At 39.5% G+C, this 10,377-nt stretch overlaps 1 protein-coding gene across 1 annotated transcript in view; it reads right to left on the bottom strand.

Annotated features, from left to right (window-relative positions):
- Nucleotides 1–9,646, bottom strand: part of LOC143292234 (glucoside xylosyltransferase 2-like) — a 21,368-nt gene extending 11,722 nt beyond the window's left edge. The window contains exons 1-4 of the mRNA XM_076602423.1: nucleotides 9,522–9,646; nucleotides 5,813–5,917; nucleotides 3,854–4,053; nucleotides 1–14 (exon numbers count right to left, since the gene is read on the bottom strand). The exon at nucleotides 1–14 is cut by the window's left edge and continues 117 nt beyond it. Coding sequence (XP_076458538.1) covers nucleotides 1–14; nucleotides 3,854–4,053; nucleotides 5,813–5,917; nucleotides 9,522–9,643 — 441 coding nt within the window. The 5' untranslated portion in view covers nucleotides 9,644–9,646. The remainder of the gene's footprint in view (nucleotides 15–3,853; nucleotides 4,054–5,812; nucleotides 5,918–9,521) is intronic.
- Between the last annotated feature and the right edge of the window lie 731 nt (nucleotides 9,647–10,377).

Below are 10,377 nucleotides of genomic sequence, written 5' to 3'. Positions count from 1 at the left end.
GGCCAGGCCCCGAGCTGTCCCAAACCATAATCACCAGACACTCACTGTCATAGGCATGTTCAAGAATTAAACCACCAGCCATTAACAGCAAGTGGATTTGAGTCAGCTCTGCATTTGATTTTGTAAAAAATAAAAATAAAATAAAAATAAAAAATTCACTGATGGAGTTTATTCCGCATGGAATGTTTTCTTTTTATTGCAATCGATACCTTTAAATTTGTAGAATTTAGATTTATCATGTAACCATGGATAACTTACAGGGCTAGAAATGTTTCCAAAAGTAATTTCACACGTGCTTTTGTATCTCTGTGCCACTATGTGTGTTATGATCGATAAATACTTTTCAAGCTGCATGTTGCTGTTAAACAAAAGAAAGTATATGAGTGTGTCAGCTTTGTTTAGAATTCATGTCAGTCGATCCTTGAATTCTGAAATAAGTGTATAATAATGACTTTCAATTTTTGTGCTGCTTTAATAGCATTCCCTATGCTTGTCTACATAGACTTGTCGTGGGCAATATCACAATGTGCACGTCTATGCAAACGGTATCTACCAGTCTCAACCCTAGACCATTCTGTTACAGGAATGTGAAAGAACATTTAGCAAGCGATTAATGGCAAACGTATAAATGTTTTTTATTTGACTATTCTCAGTTATCCAAAGTATTTCTGTTGCATATTTATGTCAATATCAATGTGGGTATCGAATAGTTTCCAAAAGATCGATGGTTCAATTGAATTTAGCTATTTCAATAATTTAAGGGCTTCAATCACACCTCCCCCTCCCCCACCCCCTTTTTTTAACGTTTCCCTAATCCTCATTAAAATCTTAACTTTGCGGTGAATCTAATTCGAATATGCTATCAGTATGTCACCTGTGCTTCTGTGTTTTCATTCTACCACTTTATCGCAAATGGCAGTTAAGTGTAAACGGTTGGCTTCTTCTTCCAGAAGAACAAAAGAACATCATATGCAAACAGCATTAGAAAAAAATGCACACTATATATACCTCTTTTACTAATTTCTATAGCCATAGCCATATTGTTTACTTAAGATAATAAAATCCAAAATAACCGAGGGCTCAGTAAACATCTTTGCATAGCGCCACGAGGGCAGTTGAAAACTACAGGGTATACACCTTTTTTGCGAACACACGTAACTACTTCATCATGAACTTTTCAGAGAACCCACATTAATACCATTTTTCCTCAAAACATTCCATATGACAGAGTCAAATGCTTTTCTAGGGTCAACGCGATACAACATACATTTTTGCACTTTGGATAAGAAAAAAAATAACAGCGTACAAAGTGAAAATGTGATCTACTGTGTTATGTCTTGCTTAAAACATACATGTTCCTGGGTTACTTTTGATGTTATTTCTGCCCACTTTGTCATTTGATTAATATATGCGTATCATGTTTGCTTAATACAGTAGTCGCCACTATCCTTTAATTGACATATTTCCCAGCAAATGTGATTGGCGCTACTATGTACTTATACTCGTGTAAAAAAAATGAAGGAAAACAACATTACAAAAAAGCCGAACATTGCTGAAATTGCTTTTGTAAATATTTCACTCAAACTTCGTCTGAAGACACACACACACACACACACACACACACACACACACACACACACACACACACACACACACACACAGAGTTACATACTCTATACAATCCTTTAACTCTTTTTCGGATGTGGAGGATAAGTGCTAAAACTAATATATATATAAAAAAAGAAAGAATTAAAAGCAACATTACAACTGAAAATGAACAAATTTACATACAAATCCACAGTAGTCAACCCGTTATTACAGATTTGATGAAATGCGGTTTTATAGTGTCTGTAATAATAACTTGACATTTATTGACATATTCCAAACGTACCAACCATATGACAACATTGAAAATGATCTTGTGACGCTATTTACTCACGCACGCACGCACGCACACAAACACACACACACACACATACGATGAGATTTTAGAAAATGCTTTACAAAGTTTCCTCAGGAAAATCTTCACATCAGATTCTGTAAACGACTGCTGGGTGTATACAATAAAGCAACGAACCTACTGAGTGTGATACTTATTAGTCATCTCATTATGGATATATATAACAGAGTCACATGATAATTCATATATTAAAACAGTGTTATCATGATATGATCGAAAAACAAAACACTAAAGACAACTAGTGGCTTTATTTTGTTATATCTGTTCTTGCTTACGATCCTGACTGGCGAAACCTGGGTACACTGAATGTTGACATAAAAATATTGCACTCTTCAAGAAACATGAGTGTCAGCAAAAAAGCTTCTGTAGAAAACAGAAAAAAACTTAAATAAGTATAACATACAGACTTGAACCATATCTAATCTACTCATGAAAAACTGAGGATATGATAGCCATGTGCAAACTTCACGTAAATGCACATGATCTCCACATAGAAAGTGTAAATATCACCCTGTACAACCTCGACTAGCAGCCATAAGAATGTTCCAAAGTACGTGTCAGATCATAACTCACACATCTCACAATCGGTTTGACTGTTTTCACCTTGCTGGTTGTGTCTATACACTAAATCTATAAATCTATGTTTTTCATGACAAATATTATTCTGATCCCCCCCCCACCTACACACACACACACACACACACACACACACACACACACAACACAAACTGTCTTTCTGTTTTGAACGCATTTTTTAAACAAAGCTAAGTCAGCACAAACATGTGCAAACTACCTTCCTTCAGAAGGTCATATATAACTCCTCCATCGCTACAAACATATTGTCAAGAGCGTCTTAAATCCACCAACTCATTCACTATCCATCCACTTGCTGTTCATGAAGTTGGTTCCTTAATTTCAAATCTAAAGAATAAGAAGGCAATGGGTCCAGACAATTTAAAAGCATCTGTTCTCACATAGTAGACTCCCTTAACAATTTGTGCATTGAACAGAACAACATTCCCTCTGTGCTAGAATCAACAAAAGTAATCCCACTGCCAAAGTCAAACGATATTACAGATCTCAACAACTTAAGACCGATATCCCAATTATCAGTAGTGTCCGAGCCTCTCGAAAAGCACGTCCACAAGCACCTTATGAAGCATATGAGATATACAACCTTTCTCATCCTCTTCAATCTGGCTTTCGCCGTCATCACTCCTGTCACACAGCCTTAACCTGGCTTTGTGATACGTGGTTATGTACAATCAACCAAAACAATATCACTGGAATAGTTTTTTTTTCTAGATTCAAAGAAGGCTTTTGATCTTGTGAATCACGGGATACTGATAAAAACAACAACAACAACAAAAAACTATTTAAAAAAAACCCTGCCTAAATACATTAAAAACCTGTCAACTATTTCTGGTCTTGCCTAGAAAACAGAACACAGCGTATTTACTTAAACGGCTCGAATTCTTCTGAAGGTCATGTAGATCGTGGTGTTCTGCAAAGCTCTATTCTTGGACCCTACTCTTTTGCATCTATATAAACGACTTGCCGATGCACATATCACCCAGCAATGTCATCTGCGATCTGTTCGCTGATTGTCTTTCTCTCTGACGCACACACACTTGCGCTGACCCTCCTCCCATCCAGTTAACACCCCCCCCCCCTCCTTTCCCGACTCTCGCCACCCAAACTCAGTTGCCCACTTCCATCCATATCGTTTCTCTATCATTATGTCACACCCAGTTCCTCACTGCCTAACATGCTCCACCAGCGCACACCTCCACCCCCAACAGCCCTTCCTAACACTCTTCTTAAACACCCCCACACCTCCTGCACCTCCCCATATCCCTCTCAGATCCCTGCCCCACCTGACCCTTCCTTCACCCTCCACCCCCCAGCCCCCACTCACCTCTCGGGCAAACCGTGCTTGAAGAGACGTTTCAGAGAAGATGTGGAAGACCAAGGATCCATTACCGGTCAGGGCAGCTGCGGATTTGAGCATGGTCAGTGTCTCGTTCATCCTGTCGCCGCACGCTACCACCATCAGGTGCATCCTGGGCAGGGAGGAGGCTTTCGCCCCTGCCCTGTGAAAAAGTGTCCGTGTGTCTGATCGGTGAGGAAGAAGCACACATTGTTACATAACTATAATTATACATGCCATGCAAAAATATAACCGCAGTCGGGACACGCAAGACGCACTTGCACAATCAGATTTTTTTTTTTTTAAAGGGGGTTTGAGATTCTTTGTAATTTTGTTACCTTTTCATGCATCACCAAACATGGATGTGATATTTCGCGCACTTGCAGTGATATTACACAACACTTGTGTCAAAATGCCGTTTGCCTTACACCTCCGGAGCCACAACTGAACTTGTTGTGTACACGTCGTGTGCTTCTGAGCAGTTGACCAGAAGGAAGGACCAGGAGCACTCGGCCCACAGGCTGGCCCAGTGGTGTTCTCCCCTTCCCTGACTGAAATTAATGACGTAAAAAGAAGTTATGTTTATGCTATAAAAAGTCATATGGCCACCGATTGCGTAGGGGAAATGGGAGGAAGGGGCATCTGTGTGAATACTGGTTTGTCTGCCGGTTTTCCCATGTAATGAGCAGATAAGGGTAGCTTGCCATGTGGTGGGCGTGGTTTAGTGCTACCGGCCACCAATCAGCGCCGTGCACTGCACACTTCCCACTACGATTTGACGCAGTCAAGAGTGCATTGTGCATAGATTGGTTGACATGCGTTACAGATCCCCACAGGATTGATTTCACTATCATTCGATTTTTACACAAAAGTAATGAAATCTATAAATTAAAAACCAACAACAACAACGACAAAAAAACAAAAAAAAACCAACAACAACAACAAACAACAACAAACGAACGACAACCACACACACACACACACACACACACACACAAACCAACTTGTTCCGTCACAGTTTTACTGACCGTGTGAAACTGACCAAAGCGTACTACGATTTTCTGAAAGATGGTCACGTCAGTTTGTTAACAACTGGGCGAGAGAAGATATGTACAGCAAACAACAAAACGAAAGGAAACAAAAAACCCAACAATAATATAACAATCATACTGAAATTCCTGGTTCATTTTTTTCTGAGGAAAAAATGCCAACCACAAAATAATTGTTTACCAGTGATTTATCTGAAGTCATTTAAAATAGTGAAAACGGGTCACAACACAAAAACACATACGTTCTGAAGCATTCTACGTTTGTATCATAGGGGCGCTAGGTTGCTTGTGTACCATCAGTGGGAATATTGGGAAGGAATGTGACATAACTCACATATAGGGGGTCATCCTCAATAAATGTGTTACATGGGCAGGCGATACAGGGTGCTATCGAATGAATGGTGTTTCATCAAAGCTCACATCAGCTTTTCTCAAAATGTTACCTGGTTTCATATGTCTCTGATTGTTGTTTCATACTTTTCACCTCTTCCACTTAAAAAAAAAAGAAAAAAAAAGAAAGAAAAAAAGAAAAAATTTTAAAAAAGGCACAGCCCAAACTTTTCACTAGGGCCTTGACAGTTACTTCCTCACACGTCATGAATTATTTTTCTAGATCGCAAGATAGTTTTTTGAAATACATAACATGCTCGGCTGTTTTCTATTAAGGTTGTGTGTGTGTGTGTGTGTGTGTGTGTGTGTGTGTGTGTGATTGCAGCAATACTTATATTGCTTCTTTATGGGCATGTATTGTTTTCTAAGCTTAATTTATCGATAGACAGCTTTAGGCCAGACTAAAAAAAAACTCCACGTAACAAGTCGAAGTGAAAATTGTTAAAGCAAAATAGTGCTAGAAGTATGAAAAATCTGTATTACCATTGGAATCGAGGTTGGAGACCAGTCTGTTGTTCTCTGGTCCCGCCCACTTGGAGACCAGTTTGCTGCTCTGTGGTCCCTCCCACTTCATAATCAGTTTTCATTCTGTTTGAAACACACACTTTCTTTATATTCAAAAGAATATGCTTACTAAACACATAGTCTGTGCACATATGCATGTGTGTGGTTACCTGTGTGTGCACCCACGCGTTATGGACAACAGAAACTAGTGGTTAATGTAAAGAAAACTAAAGTGATGACATTTTATTCCACAAACAGGCTAAAGCCTGTTTTCAAGTTTGGTAATGCATGTTTGGATGTTGTCGATTCTTTTAAGTATATTGGTATCGAATTTAGTACGTAGAAACGGAACTTTTTACAAGGCTAAAAAAATATTAACAGGCTCAAAACGCTATGTTTTCGTGACTTCAGTCAACCAGAAATCAAGATTTGCCTTTACATATTGTTCTGGACATGTACCAGTCTATGGTTGTTCCTATTTTGTGCTATGGTGCAGAAATATGGGGTTAGCAAAATGTAGATATACTTGAAAAATTATGAATTGAAATTTCTGAAAAGCTTGTTCAAACTAACAGGAATACCATGACTCAAATTATTCTTGGAGAAACTGTTATCTATCCAATCAGTGTGTTAAGTGAAAATGAGATTGGTTCGATTTTGGACCAGCTTAGTGATATCAAATACAGAAAAATATTCCGGTAAAATATATTTGCAAAATGGATGAGTAATATCAGACATTTTTTTTAATAGAATCAGGGTATGACTTTGTTTGGGATGCTAGATTCTTCTTAGAGAGGGAATCTTTCTGCAAGAATGTCAATACTGCTTTGAGAGATATTTTTCAAAATCTATTGAGACATGGTGTAGAGGCGAGTAATAAATGCTTGTTTTATCGAAATTTCAAAAGTGGACTTGGTAGAGAAATATATAAGTCAAATACCTGATAATTACATTATCAGCTTCTTCAAATTTCGAAGTAGTAATCATAAGCTGGAAATAGAAACAGGGGGACACAAAGGAATACCACGAGAGTTACGGCTTTGTAAAGTTTGTAACATGTCTGTGATTGGGGATGAGTTTTATTTTATAATGCAATGTCCCAATTATGATCAATTGAGAAACAGATATGTTCCTAAAAATATTTGTCTCCAAAATCGGTTTTTAATTTTTGTAATATGCTCAAAGGAGGCAAAAAAGGTCATTTTAGCTGTAAATAAGATGATTAGATTTGCAAATGTTGCCCAGCTACACTTTTAGAGTTAAAAGACATTTGTGTTTTCCAAACTCTTATGTGACATTGTTGTGTATTTGGAAATGTTTGTTCTGGGCATGAAAACATTATTTTGTAGTAATCCTCCATACTCCAATACAATATGAGTGAAAGGATGATTAAAACTTGTAACGTTGTGTGTGTGTGTGTGTGTGTGTGTGTGTGTGTGTGTGTGTGTGACCTTGCGTACTTTGTGTCCTGTTTATGTATGCGCGCGCTTGTCGCCAATCAGTGATGTGTTAAGAGTGAACGGTGACATGTAGATAATTATGCTCTGAAATTTTCCATTGAAATGGGAAACAATATCACCATACACTAATATATAGCTTCTAAATGCTGATCTAGCGGAGTATATAATTTGCCTTGATCCGACAAATTAGCATGTGCATAAAGAAAGAGCACAGTGTAAAAAATTTCTCTATATAAACATAATGCAAGAAATGACAGACTATATTCTATGTACCACAAAGTGGATCGAAGTTCCGGGGTAAAGGTCTCGATGCTTGCGGATTTAAAAAAAAAAAATCTTCATACTTACGTTGAGACCTACATAGAGTCAACCTTTCGCTGAAAGTTACAAAGCAAAGATATGTATGGTCACGACGACAGCTCGGTGCAGTGTGTAATCTTTCAGCGAGGAAGATCAAGGAAACCCCGATTTTCCACTGTTTCTTGGGACTGATGCAATGGAAGAGACTAGTCTGGGGCTACACTCTCCTAAGAAACGTGCTGTGTCAAGACGTCATTGGCAAGCTTACTCGATGCATGAAGAGGGACTTGCATCAGACAAGTCAGTCTGATGGGGAGGGAGTCTGCGTTCCATCAGAAACTATTTTTTAACAAGGAAAAATCCGCGCTAGCTGTTTTCAGTTCACAGTGATGAGCGACACGGCGACAGCATCGAAAATGTAAGAAAACCAAGCTTCTCTGACGAGGAAGTCACAAAGCTACTTGCGGGGCTTCCTGTCGAGACAACAACGCTACAACCTGGCAAACGAAAAGAACGAAGAGGTGTGGCCGGGAGAGACTCACTGCTACAGTAAATACGTGTGGGTGGTCAGAACGACGTCGACAACGTCAGTCCAAATACGTGGAAGGGTTAAAGAATGTGGTTATTAACAAGAAACATGAGTCATCTGTGAATGACAGTCGGTCACACTCACAGACACAGGATATGCCGTTGGATGATGTTATCATGGGTATAGTCACCAGAGAAGGGACATCAGGGTATTTCATCTTACCCTCTTTATTCTGTATTCTTCTTCTTCTTCTGATTATTATTATTATCATTATTATCATCATTATTATTAGTGTGTATGCATTTGCTTCAGCAAGCAGTCACACATGATCGTCCAAAATGGAGAAGGCTGGTGCATGAGTCAACATCGCGGTGCCCCAACGGTTTGCCACGGAGCAAAGGACCAAGGCAAGGCAAGGCAAGGCATTTGTTTGTTTTACTTCTGTGCGAGCGCATGCGCGCGCGTGTATGTGCATGCATACTATTTCCCCCTTCCAATTCCATTATCATTGTTGATGTTTCTTTTTTGTTGTTGTTGTTGTCCTTATGCCTGTCAACCCGAAAAGTTCTGCAACTTCGAGGTGGTCTCACAACTGGGCCAATTTCTTAGGAGGAGCTGCCAAGGTCGGAAGACAGCGAGGAAGAAATATGAATACAAACATAAATAACAATCTTTCTCAACACACCAACAAACATTAAGTACAAGCGTCGAATATTATACTTTATATATATATACACACACACACAAAATTTTTCAAAGTAAAACAATAGACGATGATACTGACTGATGTCTGTGCAACCACGGAATGGGTGATGATTATGACATGGTATTTCCTGTGCAACCACATATTGTTTTACTCATTCACTGTCCTACTTACCGCTTAGCACTGCCTGGAGAGAGTTTTTATAATCACTGGGGATGACAAACCGAAATTTAAGTTTATTTAAAAAGTCACATGACTTTAGTGGCCACTGATCTCCCACCAACAAGCAGCACGTCATGTATCATCCGGGGAGTCTCCTCCAACCTCCAGCATTTGGGCAGCAACCATCACCGGCACATCCACTGCGCCAACCTCTCCAAACAGAAGGGAGAGCAAACAACCAGAAACCCGTAACTGGAAACATGCACGGCACACTTGATTGGACGTCCTGATGAACGGAAAAATACGGGGGAAGAAATGTTGATATTGTCGTACCAGCCTACAGCATAACAGACCAAACGGTATGGCGTTGAACGCCCTTGAGTTCAGCACACCGCTGATCCCTCCCGCACATGCCCCGCGAGACTGGCTTGTCGACTGCCTCTCTTCACACATATGAGATTTTAGCTCTGCGTTTTACCATTCATAAAAAAACAAAACAAAAAACAAATGGACTGAGCAGCATAACTTACTTACCCGAGTGTGGATGCCAAAGGACTGAGAGCCTTCGGGAGATAATACACCCACTTGCCGGGGTTTGTCTTTGTGTGCCACAGCATACGTTTTGCAACAAGTAGAACTCCAAAGAACACTGCCATGAAAACCAGACTCCTAAACTTGGATATGCGATGCATGATAGTCTGTTTAGTACTTGGATTTGATTTGTGTACTGACTTCTTGTTCTCCAGAATCAAAGCACCGATAGAAAAGAAAAGTCAGAACTGAAAAAAAGAAGAAGATATAGTTCACTTGTATGGCAACTACAAAACACTCTTTATGAGCATTGAAAACAAAATTATCAAGAAAAAAATGACATTAGTTTTGTAAAAAGCGTCTTGATTTCTTCCTAAATGTGGAGGCAGAAATCGTCAGCACTTCGCTTGACTGCCGTTTTTTTAACGATGAAAAATGACGAACGCACGTTCTCCTTAACGACACCGGCTGTTGTATAGACCGTATTTCACGATCTGGTGTCCCCGCACCTTCCATTAAAAAACAGAAAAAAGAAAGAAAGAAACGTGTCCCAAGACTGGAGGCACATAGAATGTTTAACTTCTTTCGCATATTCCAGGGTAATTAGCGCGGTGTTCATCTCGGCTTGTCAGGCTTGACACGTATTGTTTGTGTACCTGCGCTGTTCACTGCTATTTCATGCCTTGCGGCGAGCTTCACAGGCATGCATTCAAGACAGTATGGGAAAGAGGTGCGCCTCGCTTACGTGTGCAAATAAGTACAGCTGTTCACTTGTACACGTAATGAAACAGGCCCGACACAGACAAAGATTTACATTAGTCTACGTCGCTAGAATGCAAACACATACATTTAATTTTTG

The sequence above is a fragment of the Babylonia areolata genome, chromosome 18 (genome assembly GCF_041734735.1).
Source record: "Babylonia areolata isolate BAREFJ2019XMU chromosome 18, ASM4173473v1, whole genome shotgun sequence".
NCBI lineage: Eukaryota > Metazoa > Mollusca > Gastropoda > Neogastropoda > Buccinidae > Babylonia > Babylonia areolata.
This window is presented reverse-complemented; position numbering and strand designations above follow the sequence as displayed.